General features: G+C 38.0%; 1 protein-coding gene across 1 annotated transcript in view; it reads left to right on the top strand.

Annotated features, from left to right (window-relative positions):
* Positions 1 to 19,729, top strand: part of PTPN21 (protein tyrosine phosphatase non-receptor type 21) — a 76,054-nt gene that overhangs the window by 19,056 nt on the left and 37,269 nt on the right. Inside the window, exons 2-7 of the mRNA XM_004376650.2 lie at positions 7,086 to 7,255; positions 12,065 to 12,162; positions 14,921 to 14,988; positions 15,802 to 15,872; positions 18,229 to 18,316; positions 18,712 to 18,800. Of these exons, the coding sequence (XP_004376707.1) occupies positions 7,086 to 7,255; positions 12,065 to 12,162; positions 14,921 to 14,988; positions 15,802 to 15,872; positions 18,229 to 18,316; positions 18,712 to 18,800 (584 nt within the window). The remainder of the gene's footprint in view (positions 1 to 7,085; positions 7,256 to 12,064; positions 12,163 to 14,920; positions 14,989 to 15,801; positions 15,873 to 18,228; positions 18,317 to 18,711; positions 18,801 to 19,729) is intronic.

Below are 19,729 nucleotides of genomic sequence, written 5' to 3'. Positions count from 1 at the left end.
TGAAAACTATTCTGATGTTCAGAGCAAAATAGAAAGGAGAAAAAGAATGTAAAAATATTTGACAATGAAGAAGTTTCATAAAAATCTATTCAGTGATAAATGAGAATCAATCTTGGAGGAGAGGATGCTAGATGAATCAGTGATTTAGAGGCTTTTGTTGGAATGAGTTTCCAAGAAGTCAGATCGGCTTGCTTTGGTCGCCAGTGAGAGACAGAGCTATGGAGAAAGAGAAACCACATGGGGTTGAAGTTTCTTATCAGGAAAGGTACCGGGAAGTTGGATAATATGGAGTGGTGGCAGGCATGCACAAAAAGCCAGTAATTAAAGGCTGGTCTATGGAAAACTTTTATTACAATTAAACCAAGTCCGTAAACAGCACCAGGACAAGCATAACCCAGAAGGTTTGGACTCAAGGAAGAGAGGACACACGATTCTGGGAAAATACCCTAGACCAGGTAATGATTGGTGATAGTTAACATTCAGGGCACCCAGGGAGACTGCCTGTGTTGAGGTCTTTGTATTTCTTCAAAAAAAAAGAAAGATCCCATAATATCCTGACTTAAGCATGTAGAGGAAGAATTTAGTTTATTAGTTGCATAGTTATATATTCAAGGAAGAAGCATGCTTGACTCAAGTTTTCTCTTCTTTTGGCCACACCTGAAGAGATCATATTTGCTAAATTTATGTACTCATAATGAATAAAAGAGTTTTATCAGCACAATTATAATTTATGATGTACTTTGGCATAACTTTTTGATAAAGGTAGGGCAGGTGTTATTTTCCCTATGAAGAAACTGAGACTCAGCAAGAGAAGTGACTTGCCCAAGAGTTAGTGAGTGGTACATATTCTCTAGTGTTTTTGCACTACACGCCACTAGTGGCACCTATTGAATTGCAGGCATAGTGTCTTAGAGGAAGTAATTAGCTTCTATGCTACTAGTCAAACCTTTGAAAACACATAACAGCAGGTAACAAAACAGCGAGCAGTGAAAAATTTTTTGTATTTGGCCTTGGAAAATATGCTTGAACTTACAAGTGAATAATTGAAACTGCAGTTAAATTGACTAAAGTACACTAAAACCAAAAAATAAAAAGCCAAACCTGTTGCTGTCGAGTTGATTCCGACTCGTAGCGACCCTATAGGACAGAGTAGAAGTGACCCATAGAGTTCCCAAGGAGCACCTGCTGGATTTGAGCTGCTGACCTTTTGGTTAAAGCTACATATAAAACAAGTTATTTTCCTGACCGTCTTTGGGAAATAAAGTAGTCTTCATAACTAACTTTGCCTGATAACCAAAGTTTGCTCTTGCCCAAACAACTATTTTGAGGGCCCTTGTAATTTTTTAAATATTTTATTGTGTTTTTGGTGAAAATTTACACAGTCGATTAGGTTCCCATTTGACAATTTCTATATAAATTGTTCCGTGACATGAGTTACAGTGTCACAATGTGTCAACATTGTCTTTAATTGTGTTCTGGTGGTTCATTCCCAGTACTCGTTTCCCTGCCTTGTAATTCTGAATCACTTCCTTTTAAAGAATTTTTGTTTGTGTGCATGTGTTCTCTCTTGCTGAAAGGGTATTTACTGCCCATCACTTTTGCTGCTGCCAACATGCTTTCATTTAATATTTTTCCTTTTATTTGTCACTTTTTAAATCTGTTTTGGATTGGATAGCCAAATCACTAAACTCGTTGAAACTGTGTAAAATAAGGAGGAAAAAAAAGTTCCATGTGACTTTGACATATATTTTTCATTGCTCAAAATCATTTTATTTATTGTCTATTCTTTAATTATGTTCAGATAAATGAGATTGCCAGATAATTGTCAAACTCTACACAATCTTGACCTAAGTCTAGATATTAAAAAACAGAAAATTTAATTAACTCATTGCTAGGCTTGTCTACTTCTGGCTCATTTTTTTCCTTAGGTTTTTTTCTAATGAACTTAAATTGATATAATTAAATATTTAAAGATAAAATTCTCAATATTGTTAGCCAAGACAAACCAAAGAAATGGACTAATACTGAAAATTCTTTGCCTGATGAGAATTTAATCACATTTTATTGCCCAAGCCTCACTTACCCATCTTAGAAACAAATCGTATTATAGTCATAAAATCTCAGGGAATCAGAAGTATTATTTGATTATATATAGAAATTTTAAGAAAGCATGAAATTCAAGGATTATAATGTTAAAAGATTTTAGTTATCCACATGCGTATAAATATTTCTAGCAGCAATTTTAGAAATACAATACCCAATTGAAAGTATTTAACAAGATATAAACTTGATTTTGGCTGGCCTTAACCACTTCTTAAGGTAGAACTTGAACAGATGAGCAAGAACCAAACCAAATAACTTTACCATGGGCCAATGTTCAAATGTCCAAAATCTTAGAATCTACTGTAACTGAAATAGCTAATCAACAAATAATTTGCTAAATCCACCATTCTTTTCAGATGTTGCACAGTTAGGTATATTCTTTGCCACTCCTTCATAAGGCATATTATCTCGAAAAACTAATGATGCCGTTTCATGAATATATTTATGTGTTTCTATCTGATTTTTCTATCTGTATGTGACTTGAGTAATAAATGCACTGCTAACATAAATATATATCAAGTCATAGTAAATCTTAGAAACTTAGCACATTTTAAAAGTTTATTTATTTTAGAACGTGCAGGTTTTTATAATTCTAGCAGACATCTCAGCAGGTATTTCTGTTTACATCATACCCATTGCCATCAAGTTGATTCCGACTCATAGCGACCCTATAGGATAGAGTAGAACTGCCCCATAGAGTTTCCAAGGAACGCCTGGTAGATTCCAACTGCAGACCTTTTGGTTAGTAGCTGTAGCACTTAACCACTACACGACTAGGGTTTCCGTTTATATCATAATCAGTTCAAAAAAGGCACAGCTACAAACTATACAAGAAACCTATTGTTTTACAAGTCTGTTTAAATTCTTGGATTTGGAGCATTCAGGTTCAACTGTTTAAAGGGAAAAGTAATATACACAAAGGGTATTTTACAGATCTTTTAATGTTGGTTGAAAGTACTGTAATGCTCTGTTATGATCAAAACAGTTTTTAGATCCTAAAGGATACACACCCTGGACCTAACAAGAGGCCTTTAGTGTTTTCGCCAAAATAAATAAATAAATAAATGTTTATGGAATTAAGTGCATAGCAGTGGCCTGCATTTGAGACCAAACATGGTACATTCAGTCCAGAAACTTGGGTTCTAGGGTGGAACACAAAACAAACGTACACTTAACAGAAATGCATTGTGTTGTAATCAACCCAAATAAATGTAAGTAATTAGAAATTTTTTTTTTTTTTTGGGAGGGATTAGAATTGATGTTGGTGCTTGTCAAGAAGGAATGAGACTAAATAATCTTTTTAAAAATATAGTGATTTTTTAGTGGCAAAATGCTTTCATGTGATTTCCTCTATTTAGTCCTTGTGATGGAGTTGTGAGGGAGGTATTACCTTATTTTACACGGGAGAAAACTGAATTGGACCTACTGACTCATCCAATTCCCATAGCTAGTAAGTGACCGAGCTGGAAGTCAAACCATGACTTTGGACTTTAAGCATCGTGTCTTTTCTATTAAACCAGATTTTTCTTTTTTTTTGTAAGTTGCAATTTAAAAGGGAAGGAACAGTACTTGTTTTCTGTAAATGTGATATGTATTCTGTCCTTACAGATATAATGTAATCATTTAAAATGTAATCATAACTCCAGAAAGTAATTATCAATAGGATTTAGACTTTCTGCTACATTAAAGTGTGTTTTGATTTTTAAAATTTGATTTACATGCAGCTTTTCCAGCATAGGTTGCATCTTAGTCATCTAGTGCTGCTATAACAAATACCACAAGTGGATGGCTTGAGAAATTTATTCTCTCACAGTCTAGTAGGCTGCAAGTCCAAATTCAGGGCGTCAGCTCCGGGGGAAGGCTTTCTCTCTCTGTCGGCTCTGGAGGAAGTTCCTTGTCATCAATATTCCATTGGTCGAGGAGCTTCTCAGGTGGAGGGACCTCGGGTCCAAAGGACGTACTCTGCCCCCAGTGCTGCTTTCTTGGTGATATGAAGTTCCCAACTCTCTGCTTGCTTCCCTTTCCTTTTATCTCTTGTAAGATAAAAGGTGGTACAGGCCACACCCCAGGGAAACTCCCTGTATATTGGATCAGGGATGTGACCTGGGCAAGGGTGTTATATCCCACCCTAATCCTCTTTAGCCATAGGCAGAGATTATGATTTATAACACATAGGAAAATCACAAAATGGAGGACAACCACACAATACTGGGAATCATGGCCTAAACAAGTCGACACATATTTTGGGGGGACACAGTTCAATCCATGACAGGTTGGTTATATGACTTTTCTCCTGCATAATGATGGGGCAGTGTGGCAAAGTGCAATGGTTTTCAAACTTCAATGGGCACAAGAATTACCTGGAAGTTTAGTAACTCTGGGGTATAGGGTCCAGGATGCTCTCCAGGTAATTCTGATGGAGGTGGTCCAGGGACAATACTTGGAGATACACTGGTTTCAGAGTTTAAGATAGGTAAAAATACCTACTTTATTAGGGTACTGGTGAAGATTTAATCCACAACATATCTAAGTTTCTTCGAACGAACTACCAGAAACCAAAACCCGTTGCCATCGAGTCGATTCTGACTCATTGGCGACCCTGTAGGACAGAGTATAACTGCCCCGTAGGGTTTCCAAGGAACGCCTGGTGGATTTGAACTGCCGACCTTTTGGTCAGCAGCTGTAGTGCTTAACCACTGCGCCACCAGGGTTTCCAGAACGAACCTAATAGATAGTAAATGTTAAAAATATTCCATTCCTGAAAAATTCAGGAACGATTGATGGTGATGGTTGACTGACATGATGAACATAAGTAATGTTACTGAACTGTGCATGTGAAGATTGTAGAAATGACAGATGTTTTGTTACCTATATATTTACTACAATAAAAAAAAAATCCCATTCATATGTGATGGCGTGGATAGCAACTAAGAAGCAAGAGAATATCCATTCTTTTATTCGACAAAATAATCACTGAATTCCTGCATTATTCTAGGAGCTTTGTGGGTATAAATGAAAATTGGGCATATTCCCCACTTGAATGGAGTTTATTTGATGATAGGCTCATTTTAAAGTTTATGATTTTTTCCCTCATAAAATATTTTAAGAGCAAAAATGTTGATAAAAATTGTAGGATGAAATTAAACTGAGGGCATGTTTGTATAGTTCTTTTTTCTTGCAAATTAAAAATTCATTTTTTTATTTGAGGATTACAGGTCAAAGAAATAGCATGAGAATTACTATTTCTAAGTTTTATTGTTGTTGCACTAGGGCTGCACTGTCCAATACAGTAGCCACTAGCCACGTGTGACTATTTAGATTTGAGTCAGTTAAAATTAAATAACACTAAAAATTCAATCCCTCTATTGCACTAGCTACATTTCAAGTGCTCAATAACCACGTGGCTATTTGGCTTTTGTATTGGACATTTATATTGGGCATTTATTTTGTACTGGACAGATACAGAAAATTTGCATCACTATAGAAAGTTCTATTTGACAGCATTACTCTAGAGTCAAGATCTACAAAGCAGTGGTTTTCCAATTGCCTTGATCTGTACATTGATTTGGAGGGAAATATTAGCAGTGGCTCGAGGCTGTCATTTCGTCTCTTAAGAATATTAAGTGCATTGATACCCTTGCAGATAGACCTGGCTCAGGGCCAATATGGATTTACCTTAGTGGTTTCATTACGCAGTAAGTGAGATCAAAATGCTAATTTCTGAGCACTTTTTTTTAAAGCTCTGAGTTAGGTATTTTATTGCTTTAGCTATAGCATTTTGTGTGTGTGTGTGTGAGTGTGAGAGAGAGAGAGAGAGAATTCACCTCCATAGCATTAGTTGTTTAAATTTGTATCTAATGAACTTTTGGGGGCAAGAAGAGTTAGGATTGCCTCTCTAATTACTACACTTTATGATACTTACATGAAATTATTTATAGAAGCCAAATTCGAGAGTAGAGAAAATTTGGATTAACACTGTTTAGTCAGAAGAATTCTACTTGGTAGAAGTCTGTTATAGATTGAATTGTATCCCCCCAAAACATGTGTTGTAAATCCTAACCTCTATGCTTATAATCCTATTTGGGAATGGGTTGTCTTTGTTATGTTATTGAGGCAGGATTAATATAGGGTGTATCTCGAGTTAATCTCTTTTGAGATATAAAAGAGATTAAAAAAACAAGCGAGCAGAGATGGGAGAGGGTATATGCCATGCACATGAAGGTCATCAAGGAGCCAAGGAATAAGCACCTTCCCCCAGAGCCACCAGAGAGAAAGCCTTCCCCTAGAGCCGTCACCCTCAGTTTGGACTTCTAGCCTCCTAACCTGTGAGAAAATAAATGTCTCTGTGTTAAAGTCACCCACTTGTATTTCTCTTTTAGCACTACAAGATAACTAAGACAAAGCCCAATTATGCTTATTTTAAAATAGTATGATAAATTTAGTATTTCAGTAATTTAAAAACTAAATATAATTTGTTAAGCATACTGGATTTTTGTTAAAACTTGTATGAAAAATCTAGTACCCATTACATTCTGATTTCTAGGCCAATATTTAAAACAATATAAATGCATTTTGTGCAGTTCAAGAAATGGCATGCTAATGCAATTGACTTTTTCCTCTGTTTCCTGAATAGGAGCTTCTAGATATAAATGATGTTGTTGGGTGCTCATAGCGACCCCATGTGACAGAGTTGAACTGCCCATAGGGTTTTTTAGTCTGTAATCTTTACGAAAGCAGATTGCCAGGTCTTTCTCTTGAACAGCTCCTGGGTGGGTTCGAACTCCCAACTTTTCTGTTAGCAGCTGAGAGCTTAACCATTATGCCACCAGGGCTCCTTAGCTAGTCTTTTTTTTTTTTTAAGTTTTTGTTGTCCCTTTCTGAGAAGAACAGCAACAGGTCCTAGGTCATGGATTATTGCAGTTAAAGTGATTGAATTCCTTTCGTACGTTATTGCCTCCTTCAGTGACCTTCCCTCTTTCCAGATCACTTACTTCAGCCTCTGGTACTACAACAAGCAGAATCAGCGCCGGTGGGTAGATTTGGAGAAACCTTTAAAGAAGCAGCTGGATAAATATGCATTGGAACCCACCGTCTATTTTGGAGTGGTGTTTTACGTGCCTTCAGTTTCACAGCTGCAGCAGGAGATTACCAGGTGAGAAATAGCTTGCCATTTGCTTTTAGGAAGTAAATCTAGTGAGATTCAAAACGTGAAACTAAGATGAAGAAAACTGAAGACACAACAGAAAGATTAGTCCAAGTGACTAACGGACCACAAGTACTACAGCTTCCACCAAACTGAGTCCAACACAGATGGTGCCCGGCTACCACCACCGACTACTCTGACAGAGATCACAACAGAGGGTCCCAGACAGAGCTGGAGAAAAATGTAGAACAAAATTCTAACTCAAAAAAATTTCAGACTTACTGGCCTGACAGAGACTGGAGAAACCCTGAGAGTATGGCCTCCGGACACCCTTTTAGCTCAGTAATGAAGTCACTCCTGAGGTTCACCCTTTAGCCAAAGATTAGACAGCCCCATAAGCCAGAATGAGACTAAATGGTCACACCAGTCCAGGGGCAAGGATGAGAAGGCAGGAAGGGACAGGAAAGCTGGTAATGGGGAACCTAAGGTCGAGAAGGGGAGAGTGTTGACATGACGTGGGGTTGGCAAATAATGTCACAAAACAGTACGTGTACTAGTTGTTTAATAAGAAGCTGGTTTGTTCTGTAAACTTTCACCTTAAGTACAATTAAAAAAAAAAGAAACCAAGACTGAAGTCTGAAAAAAAGAGACTGAAACGTTGCTCTCCCGCCCCACATTTGGAGCCATGTTCCTACATGGAGGTTCTGCTGTGTGATTATGTCTGTTTTACAGCATGCTGCACGAGTTATGGCTTCACTCGGCACAGAGGAATGATTAAAGGGAAAATGAGGTTTTTACCCTGGTTGTGAGCTCTTCTTGTAGTGATGTCACCTTTAATGTTTTTGTTGTTTTGTTTCTGATCCTTTGTAACAATGAAATGAGAGAAGAGATTTTAAAAAAAAGAAAAATTAGTCACAAAATTTGTTCATTCCTCCGTATGCAGAAGGGCTCTTACAATTCTCTGATTCCAGCATCTGTATTCTGTAGACTCTGTGTGTGTGTGTGTGTGTGTGTGTGTGTGTGTGAGTGTGAGAAGTGGGGTGTTTTTGGGTGCTGTCAAGTCAATTTCTGTGGAGTCAGTAATTTAAAAACTAGACATTTTTTCATAGGGTTTTCTTGGCTGTAGTCTTTACAGAAGCAGATTGTCAGGTCTTTCTCCCACAGAGCAGCTGGGTGGGTTCAAACTGCCAACTTTTCGGTTAGCAGTGGAGCACTTAACCGTCATGCCACTAGGGCTCCTTGAAGTGGGGTGAGGGAACCTTAAAGATCAGAAGATTTTGGCCAATATGTAGTGTACTTTAAGGGGATAAAAACAGGACGGGAAGATGAGATTAAGGAGTAAGGTAGAGGAACTATGTGTTCTCTCTTTTTTTCTTGAAGACAAATAAAACAAAAAACAATGGAATAAAATTTAGATTCTTGAACCTGCTTTTCAAAGTTCTCTGAAATCCACCTCAACTTTATCTTTTTAACCTTATTTAGTATTACTTTTGAGCCCCGCTGGACTACTTCCAGCACCCTGAACATGCCACATGCTTTTTCATCTTTGTGTCCTAGATCTTTCTCTCATGTTATGTACTGGAATCTTATTCATCCTCCAAATTGTAGTTCAGAAGGCCCCTTCTCCATGAAGCCTTTTATGACCCCCAGGCTAGCATGAGTTTTGCTGTCTTCACACTGTCCTGGAATTTGCTTGTACTTGTGTTGTCAATTATCATGGCCTTTCATTATGGTTATTTATATGCATGTCTTAATCTCTTACCTAGATTTTAAATTTGTTTTCTTCAGCTTTACCCTTCCCACAGTATCTAGAATAAAACCAAAACCCAAACCCGTTGCTGTCCAGTCGGTTCCGACTCATAGCGACCGTATAGAGCAGAGTAAAACTGCCCCATGGGGTTTCCAGGGAGCAGCTGGTGGATTTGAAGTGTTGATTTTTTGGTTAGCAGCCAAGCTCTTAACCACTGTGTCACCAGAGAGCCAATATCTATAATAGTGCCCTGCATATACCAAGCACTTGGTACTGTCCCATGTTTGCGGAATGTTGTTTTTAAGTACTGTGTTTGACAATTAATTATTGGAGGAGGAGGGAAAGCTAGGAATAGGTGATAGGGATAAACCCATGCTGACTAAAACAAGTCCGTATTGAAGAGAGAAGTGGAAGCCAGGATACAAACAACACGGACTGATCATTTTGACTTATTTATTTAAACATTTATTAAGGATATGATACAGTATGATCTAGGAGCTTTCGTCAGTGTGGGAGATGAATACATGAGTGAATACGCTTTAATCCTACCCTAGAGGAGTTGCTCCATAGTCTGGTGGAACTGGCAGTCCGTGTAAATAAGAATTGTACATTATGATAACAAATGCTTTCATTAAAGCACTGAACTCCTAATGGGGTGTGGGAAACTTGAGCGAGAACAGTGAGGAAGCTGACTTTTCAATTGACTTTAGAAGGAATTTTCTAGATAGAGGAAATAGCTTGTGTAAAGCAGGGGGAAAACTGAAAGAGATTGATGTTTTCAGGGGATTTTAGATGTTACTAAGAGGAGAGAGGGGGCTTGAAAAATAGGCGTGTGCCAGCTATGAAGTTATGGTACAATGGAGAAAACATTTTTGAATTTCAATGGAATGGAATGATCCAATTTGACTTTTACAAAGATTACCCTGAAACCATCCTGGAGAGTGGATCAGAAGTGGCAAGACTGTAGGCAAGACACCAGTTAGTAGGAGAGTCGATGCCATAATCTAGGTATTAGCCTAGTAATACAGATTTAAACAAAGCCTTTAGCAATAGGAAGAGCTGAGAGAGAATGAGCCTATTAGATTCAATCAGCAAGATGGCTCATTGATTAAGTATAGAAGAGTCTAATAGAGAGAGGACTTGTATCACTTAGCATTAAGTATAGCCATATATCACAGAAAACCCGAAATACCATTGGCTTCTCCTATAAAAGAAGTCCAGAGGTCAGCCTTGCAGAGTTTGTATGATAGCTCCACAAAGAAGGATCCGTGCTCTTTCTCTTTTACTATTCCACCATCCTCAGCATATTCTTTTTCCATTCACTAGGTTACTTCATAGTCCAAGATATCTAGAGAAGCTCTAGCTATTACAACCATATTCCAGGCAGCAGGAAAGGTAAAATCAGTCCTACTCTCAGCTAAATCATCTTCTCTTAAGAGGCCTTTCTGGAAGCCCCACTGCCCCTTGAAGCTACTACTTACCTCTTATTGGCCAGAACTAAGTCACATGACCACCCCCAAGCTTTAAGGGAAGCTTCCTGGATGCAAGCATACAGGTCCTGAACTCAAAAGCGAGGTCTGGACTGGAGATGAAGATCTGGTATTCATCATCACTTCGGAGGTTATGTTATGTCTGGAGGTTGTAGTTAAAACCTTGGGAGTGTAAACTCTGTTTTAGGGTATGTATACTGAGAAGAAGACAGAGCAGAACCTGGGACACACCAACATTAAAAGGGGGGAAAATACACACACACACCTGTATTTGCAACTGTAGTTTTACATGTTTTACAACTGTATATAAATAATGAAAAGTGAGAATGATGTACCTTCTTTGTCCTTTTGTTGAAGTCTTGAGCTACAGAAGAGCCCTGGTGGCGCAGCGGTAAAGAGCTTGACCTCTAACCAAAAAGGCTGGCAGTTCGAATCTACCAGCCGCTTCTTGGAAACCCTGTAGGGAGGTTTTGCTCTGTCCTGTAGGATCGCTATGAGTTGAATCGATTCGACAGCAATGGGTTTGGTGGGTTGTTTTTTTTTTTTTTTTGGCTACATAAAATTAAGCAATAAAACACCAGACTCAGTAGTATCATTTAGGTCTTTTTCAATCATTTACATTGAAACAGAATTACTTACTAGGTACTACCCGTTTATGTCTATGTAGAAAATCCAGTGGAATCTACAGAAAGCCACTCTAAAAACTAAATTTAGCGAGGTAGGAGAATATAAGATCAATTATATTTCTATATACTGTCAATGAAAATTGGTGTTTGAAATTCAAAAATACCATATACAGTAGCATCAAAACTATGAAATATTTAGGGATAAAGCCGACAAAAGATGTGAAAAACTGGATACTGGGAACTATAAAACATTGTTGAAAGAACTTAAAGAAGACATAAATAGATGGAGATACACCTTGTTCATGGGTCAAAAGGCTTGATATTGTTAAGTTGTTGTTGTTATTAGTTGCCACTGAGTTGGCTCCAACGTATGTTGACTTTACGTATAACAGAATGAAATGTTACCCTGGCCTGTGCCGTCTTCATGATCATTGGTGTATTTGAATTAAAAAAACATCTTCGCAGCTATTCTTTTTGAGATTTCATCAAAAAATATTTTAGCATAAGCCTGTCCTGAAATATCAGAAACCAGTTTGCTCTGGCCCTACTTTCCAGGGCTGGAGAATTTCTACCACACTGGGTCAGCAAAATCTAATATCCCCGAGCTACTAGACAGAGTTTTTAAAGTACAGGACTGACCAGTGATTCTTTTTCCAACTGAAGAGAACAATGTGAAGGGACTGCCTTATAGGGCATGAGGCAGATAACCAGTTGTCTTCTAGATGGTTTTAGCCTTGAAGTAACTAAAGTTAGGGATAAGTGACTAAATAAATTGATTAAGTTGTGTGTGTGTGTGTGGATATGGCCAAGGGCATTCCAGTCTTTTTTTGAAACCATCTGGTGTTATGGTTTATGCCTCTCTGCTAAGTTATAATAAAATGCATTGTATCTTAATTGGAGGTAATATTGATAATGGCTTTTTAAAAAATTGACTTTTTTTTTTTTTTAATAGGTATCAGTATTATTTGCAACTGAAGAAAGATATCTTGGAAGGAAACATTCCTTGTACACTAGAGCAAGCAATTCAGCTAGCAGGTTTAGCTGTTCAAGGTAAATAAAGACAATAATGTAATCCTTCTATAAGATTAGAATGTGTTATAACAAAAGCAGCAAGGAATTCTTAAAGTAATTGACTTTCTGTATACATTTTTAGTAGTATTTGTATATTAGTGAAATGTCATTCTGTTATCTGAGGGGCTTCCTTTAGGAAAAAAATGAATTTGTTGTTGTTGTTAGGTGCCATCGTGTAGGTTCCAACTCATAGCGACCCCATGTACAACATGAACGAAACATTGAGTTTGGATTACTTCAGTAAAATGTGAGACTTCTGAAAGCTTAACCATGTTATCATATGACAACAGAGTGAACAGTCCAATAAACAGAAATGCATATGTGTGTGTGTGTATTTATACATATATATATTTTAAAGCATTTTTTTATTGTGAAAAATATATATGTAACAAAATAGTTGATATTTCAGTAGTCTTCACATGTACAGATCAGTGACATGAATTATGTTCATCATGTTGTCAACCATCACCCTTATCCATTCCCAAATTATACCATCACCCTTAACAGAAGCTCAGTGTCCCCTCAGCATGGAGTCCCCCTTTCCCCCTCCCTTCTGCTCATCCCTGGTAACCACTAATAAACTTTGGTCTCTATACATTTTTTTCTTAATTTTATTTATTTTGTTGTTGTTGAGAATATACACAGCAATATATACACCAAGTCAACAGTTTCTACAGGTACAGTTCAGTGATAATGATCACATTCTTCAAGTTGTGCAACCATTTTTATCCTCCTTTTCCAAGTTGTTCCTCCTCCATTACCATAAACTCACTTCCCCCTAAGGTTCCTATCGAATCTTTTGAGTTGCTGTTGTCAGTTTGATCCCGTACAGATAGTTCTTAAAAGAACATAAAGCTCAAGGCAGACATTTTTTACTAGTTAAGCTAACGTATTGTTTGGTTTTAAGAAGACATCAGGGGATATTTTTGATTTAAATTTTAAAGATTATCTCAGGGCAGTAGTTTCAGAGGTTCATCCATCCTCCATGGCGCCTGAAATGGTCTCTATACACTTTTAAATAATTTAATATTTGTGTTCCTCTTGTTCAAGTACTTAGTCTGCTGTTTGGAAGAAGGATCTCCCAGTCAATGACTGAGATTATGCTCACTTAATAAGTACACTTAATTTTGTTTGGTTTCTTAAACAGATGTCCTGAATTTTAGAGCATCAGCTGTCATAATAGATAAAGATCTTGTATTTCACATTTATGAATTGTTTAAGTCTTTTATTCCTCACTTGCCTGATCTACATGTATTAGGCATGTATGTATATACTTGATGGAACCTTATTTCATAAAATAACTAGCATTCAACCTTGGGAATAGAAGTTCAATCAGAAGAACAGTTAATAAAATTCCTCCAGATATTAGCAGGCATGGAGACATGTATTATTTCTAGACTAACAAATGCCTGATACACATGGAGCCACGTTCCTTTTCAGGATAACTCTGAGGCTTCTTAAGTGTCATCTGTGGCTTGAAGAGTTAGTTCTTCATAAACTTTTTGCTAAACTGTAAGTTTTTTTTAAACACTTTTAAATTTCAAAACTGATAGATCTTGCTATAACATATTCCCATGATCTAATTCCATTTTCAGAGGTAATCACTATTATTAATCCTGAAATGAAGTCCATATGGTAGATTTATCAGTGCATGAGTAAGCACCACCACTTGTCTGTCAGTTTGTCATACTGTGGTGGCTTGCATGTTGCTGTGATGCTGGAAGCTATGCCACTGGTATTTCAAATATCAGTAGGGTCACCCATAGTGGACAGGTTTCAGCAGAACTTCCACACTAAGACAGACTAGGAAGAAGGACCTGGCAGTCTACTTCTGAAAAAATTGGCCAGTGAAAACCTTATGAATAGCAGCAGAACGTTGTCTGACATAGTGCAGACCCGGTAGTGTTTCGTTCTGTTGTACACGGTGTCGCTAGGAGTCAGAGCTGACTCGACGGCATCCAACAACAACAAGAAGTAAGCGTATGTGATTACAGGGTTATCATGGTTGTTACATTCCCTTGAGTCGATTCTGACTCAACGACCCCATTGACAGAGTAGAATTGCCCCATGGGTTTCCTAAGCTGTAATCTTTATGGGAGCAGATTGCCAGGACTTTCTCCCAAGGAGCTGCTGGATGGGTTTGCATCAACAACCTTTCGGTTAGCAGCTGAGTACTTAACCATTGTGCCACTATGGTTCCTTGATTACAGTGTAGGTTTTGTTCTTTATTATGAAAATTGGATTATGTTATATATCGTTTGTAACTTATTTTTTACTTTAGTCATAGGCATTTTTCCAAGTCTAGATACATGGATCTATCTGATTAATGGTTTTAAAAAGATATTTTTAAAAATACACACTTTATAACTTTGTTAAGACAGATTTTACTTCTGAATCATAGGCATGCAGTCTATATACTACACATGGAATTATTATTTAGTATATATTACTAAAGGATCCTTGATGGTACAGTGGTTAAGCACTTGGGCTGCTAACTGAAAGGTTGTCGATTTGAACCCATCATCTGCTCTGTAGGAGAAAGATGTGGCAGTCTGCTTCAGTAAAGAGTACAGTCCTGGAAACCTATAAGGCAGTTCTACTCTGTTGTATAGGGTCACTATGAGGGTCACTATGAGTTGTAATTGACTCGACGGCAACGGGTTTGATTTTTTATTTGGTTTATGTGTTGCTATACGTATGAGATATAATAGACGTGAATATTTGTCGTTTTGTACAGCTGATTTTGGTGACTTTGATCAGTATGAATCCCAGGACTTTCTTCAGAAATTTGCCTTGTTTCCTGTGGTAAGTCTTCGTTTTACATTGGGCCTTTTTAAAAACAGTTTATTCCCATACCCTTAATAATCCCTGAAATGAAGTTTATATGGTAGTTTTGCATTATGGCAGAATAGCATTAAGAATTCAGTTGCCTCTTATAAACAATTCAAATGTGAATGCTTTCCTTGTTGTAGTCTTCTTGGTCTTTGTGAACCCACAGAAGCTGAGGGGTCTGTAGGCGTTGTTCTCCGGCAAGAGAAATTAGTTTCGTATTTGAATGTGAGTCTAAAGTTCGGGATTAACTCCAGCTTCTGATGAACCACACTGATGTTGTCCTTTTAACTGAAAGCTTGAAACCTCACAAAATTACATTGAAATGAGTTTGGTTTCTCATCAGCAACAAAAAGAATTTAGATATCAAAAAACACACGGCCTTCTACTTTTTAAGTCACCATTGATGGAATTGACATGAAAACTGCACCAGAGCAGTGTTGTGCTCTGCTGAGCGCCTCGACCGTTGCAGAGAACGCCCAAGATGTTGCTAATGTGCTGGGCTCAGAACAGGCTGATTGAGGATGCTAACCTGAAAGAACTCAGCCGGAACTTTTCCTGGGCTGAATTGAGAAGACAGTGCACATTTTTTGGCTCCTCAGCAGAAGCCACTTAATTCCTTAAAAAGATCTTGAATCTTGATTATATACTTAGGCAAAACTCCTACATTATTAAGCGTACTCATTTTTGCCAGGTAGTGACAAGAGTTGGAAACAATCAATAGCAATGATTCTTCCTAAGAAATTTGGTTGATTTGTTTACATGCTTACTGCTGTGTGTTTTGTTCAGGGGTGGTTACAAGATGAAAAAGTATTGGAAGAAGCAACCCAAAAAGTGGCCTCACTACATCAGAAACACAGGTAAACACTGAGAGATAAGAAATGGAAATAGTGTAGAACTCACGCGTATTCACTTCTGAAATATACATTGACGCAATTAAATTCAGATCTTTTTTGTTACTATTACTGCTGCTGCTACTACTGTGAGTAGCCAGTGTTTACATAGCACTTAAATACATGCCAAGTGTGGTTCGAAGCACTTACCCACATTAACTCATTTAATTTTTCATGTTTACTGATGAGAAAACTGAGAAAGTTGAAAGCAGCCAGTTATTGAAGGGTACCAGTTCTTTACCCTATGAATTAAAGGCTGGTGTGGTAACCTAATCCTGTGTAGGTTAGTGTAAGATTAAGGAGATTTGTTTTCTTTTACGATGGCAGCAGGTCCAGGTTATTTCTCCCTGCACACCTTTGGAGGCTGCATCTCTGCCTCTGGGGAAACTGTGCTCAGAGCTGTGGAGCGTATTGCCCTGACCTGTGCTTCTGCAGGCATTGGTGTGCTGGTAGATACTGACTTTCTTTGACAGTGAATCTGTTATGTTGCCTGTAAGAAAAACCTTCTCCTAAAGCTATATCTTAATCTAAACCTAATAGCCACACAGTTCTAGGTTCTCTCCCTACCCCTTGTATATGTGTGTGTGTGTGTGTGTGTATATATATATACACACATATATATGTATATGTAATTAGATTCTCAAAACAACTCTTTAAATATTATTATCTCCATCTTACAGATGGGGAAACCAAGCTCAAAAGGCTAAATAACTTGTCCAAAGTTATGTAATCAGTAAGTGATAGAAGTGGGATATGAACCCAGATCTAATAATAACTGTTTATTCCCTTCCCTTAAAAATAATGTATTGCTTCTAGTCTCTTCCCACTCAGATCCATACAGTTGCTTACAAAAGATTGTTGTTGTTGGTTGTCATTGAGTCAGTTTCAACTCATGGTGACCCCATGTGTGCATGGTAGAACTGCTCCATAGGGTTTTCAAGGCTGTGACCTTTCGGAGACAGATTCTCTAGGCCTGTCTTTCGAGGTACCTCTGGTGGGATTCGAACTGCCAGTTTTTCAGCTGGCATTTGGGCACTTAACCTTCTACGCCACCCGGGGACTCCTTACAGAAGACTAATTTTCTTACAATATCACTTTCCTCTTATCTCTTCTCCCCTTCCCAAATGCTCGTGTATATTTTATTGTTATTCACTAGCCTGAATTCATACTCTGAAAGTAAAGGCCTCCCACAAGTTGGTTAAAGCTTGCCTTTCCAGCTTCACCTTCTGCTGTCCCGAATGAACCTTTTTTTCTGGCATAATTGATCCCTCAGGCACACATTGCCCTGTCTTTTGTCATCTTCATTCATTCATTCATTTGTGCATTTCCTTAAAAGATAGTTTAGTACTGTTGCTCTATATGAGGCAGAGTGCTGGATGCTGTGGGCATACAGATAAATAGACTAACTCTCAAGGAATACATTCCCTGCCTTGCAGTCTATGAGGTAGATGGGACAAATGGTTATGACAGTAATTAGAATACATTCTGCAGTATAGTTTGCTGCATCATAAATTGAGTGCAGCAGGAGAGGTAAGCACAGACTGGTGGGTCTGCACAGAGCAGGGCATCTGACTTAGACTCAGGAGAATTACAGAAGATGACAAAGAAATGATACATGGGCTGAGTCCGGATATTAGGGGTTGACCAGGTACACGAGGGGCTGATGGGTACACCAGGAAGAGGAATTAGCATGTGCAAAGGCACAGAGGTGTGAGGGATCATGGTGTAGTAAAAAAAAATGCAAAGCAGTTGGAATGGGTGCCCTGGGGGCATGGGAGCAATGGGAGAATGGGGCTGGAAAGGCAAGTCTCCATGTGTTTGAGCACACCTTCTTTACCCACACTGCGTTTCTACCCATCTTCGCAATTCTTCAGTCACCCAAGCTAACAGGGCTCTCTGTCCTCTGACCTCCTTGGACCCTTATTCCCTGCACATATTTGGCATTTAGCATATGATGCTTGGTAGTGCCTGATATTTTAGATAATAAGCAGTTACTCAGTGGTTTAGAAAACATTCTGGCTTTCACTTCAAGAAGGTTTTTTATGAGTTTGTTTTATTCCCACCTGCTGCCTCTCCTGCCTAAAGTACAAAAGGGTAGGGTCTCATATAACTAATCCTCAGCATTCAGCACAGTGCTTTGCATGTAGTCGGTTTTCAATAAAAATTTTGATGGATGGATAATGAACAATTACAGATGCTGAGAAACTTGATATATTTATAATATTTTATGCCAAATTGATATGTAGTTTTTTGGAAAAGCTTTTCTTTCCTCCTCCTCATTTTTAGTTTAGTGAACAATCTCACTAACTTCTTTGGGTTGCAGAGGGCTCACAGCTCCTGATGCTGAAATGCTGTACATGCAGGAGGTGGAGAGAATGGATGGCTATGGAGAAGAGAGCTACCCCGCGAAGGTAGGCACGGTGCAGAGGCTTGGCCGCCTGCAGTTCATCTCAGCAGTTCTAATGGGGAAGCACGAGGATGCTCTGATGTGTAAAGGCTGAAGACGTGCCAAAGTCCGACTACATAAAAGCTGAGGGCCTCATGACCGTAATTTTTTAGTAACACACGTGCCTTTTTTGCACTTTGTGTTTTGAAACAGAGTACCTTAAGAGGCCCAACTCTTTCCATTTTCATATATATTTACAAGATGAAACATTTATACCATTCACATTTTTTCCTTCAGAACAGTTCCTATGTGGATCTCCTGAACACTTTATATCTGGGAAACAAGTGTAGTGGGCCAGATGTAGTAGTTGTAGTTTTATGCATCTGCTTTCCCAGTGTTTCTTCTTCTCTCTCCTTTTAGGATAGTCAAGGAAGTGACATCTCCGTCGGCGCGTGTCTTGAAGGTATCTTTGTGAAGCACAAGAATGGAAGGCCTCCTGTGATATTTAGGTACATTTCTACATCTTTCTTTAGACGTGAGTTTTCTGGGGCTCCTGCTGGTGTGTTTTTTTTTTTTTTGTTTTTTTTGTTTTTTAGTACCTATAGGAGTTAAATTGCTCACTAGTCTCTCCCAAGTTCTCATTAGAAAATGGAAATATTCCCTTCCTAGAATAATATGCCAGCTGAATGTAGCTATTCTTTTTATAGTTACAAAACCAAATGTGCAGAAAAAAGTGCTGACAATAATGGCCTATTTATGAAATGCTTAAAAATGTGTGACCCTTTTCTTGCCACATGGAGGCCATCGTTTGTTTTGATGTGCATTCTGCATTCTGCATTCGAGCTCTCCTTTCCAGGGCTCTTTCTTGGGGAAAATCTAGGCCTTTCTTCTGACTCTAGTTATGTACCAAAATTTCTAAAATACCAACATCGAAGAACATTTCAATTGCTTTTTTAAATGTTGCATCTTTTTTGATTACGGAAAAGTGATACTATTCATTTAAAGAAATCCTGGAATGTATATAGTGAGAAAGACAGAAAGACCAACTCTGAATGATGAAATTACATACGATTTAAATTTTCTTCTTAATATTAGTCTGTGCTCCAATTAGTGTCTTGTAGATAGTCAGTTGGGCTGTATTGGTCAATTCCTGCCTTTTAATTCCTTGAAATCCATAATCTAGAAAATATGAAGTATCGTTTTATATAAATATTGGCAGTTTTACAGATTCTGCTTCAGTTTTATCATGATGAAAAAAACTTATATTGTTTTTATAAAGTAATAAAACTTATTATTATGTTATAAATGTGTTTTTGTTCTTTTGGTCTACCATTTATTGAGTGCTTATTGTGAGCCAGTCACTATGCTGAGTGGTGTCTCTTTTCTCATGTAATCCTTCCAACTCTGGGTAGTAGGTATTACTGCCATTTTGGACATG

Source organism: Trichechus manatus, unplaced genomic scaffold, assembly GCF_000243295.1.
Source record: "Trichechus manatus latirostris isolate Lorelei unplaced genomic scaffold, TriManLat1.0 scaffold00045, whole genome shotgun sequence".
In the NCBI taxonomy this organism is placed as follows: Eukaryota; Metazoa; Chordata; class Mammalia; order Sirenia; family Trichechidae; genus Trichechus; species Trichechus manatus.
This window is presented reverse-complemented; position numbering and strand designations above follow the sequence as displayed.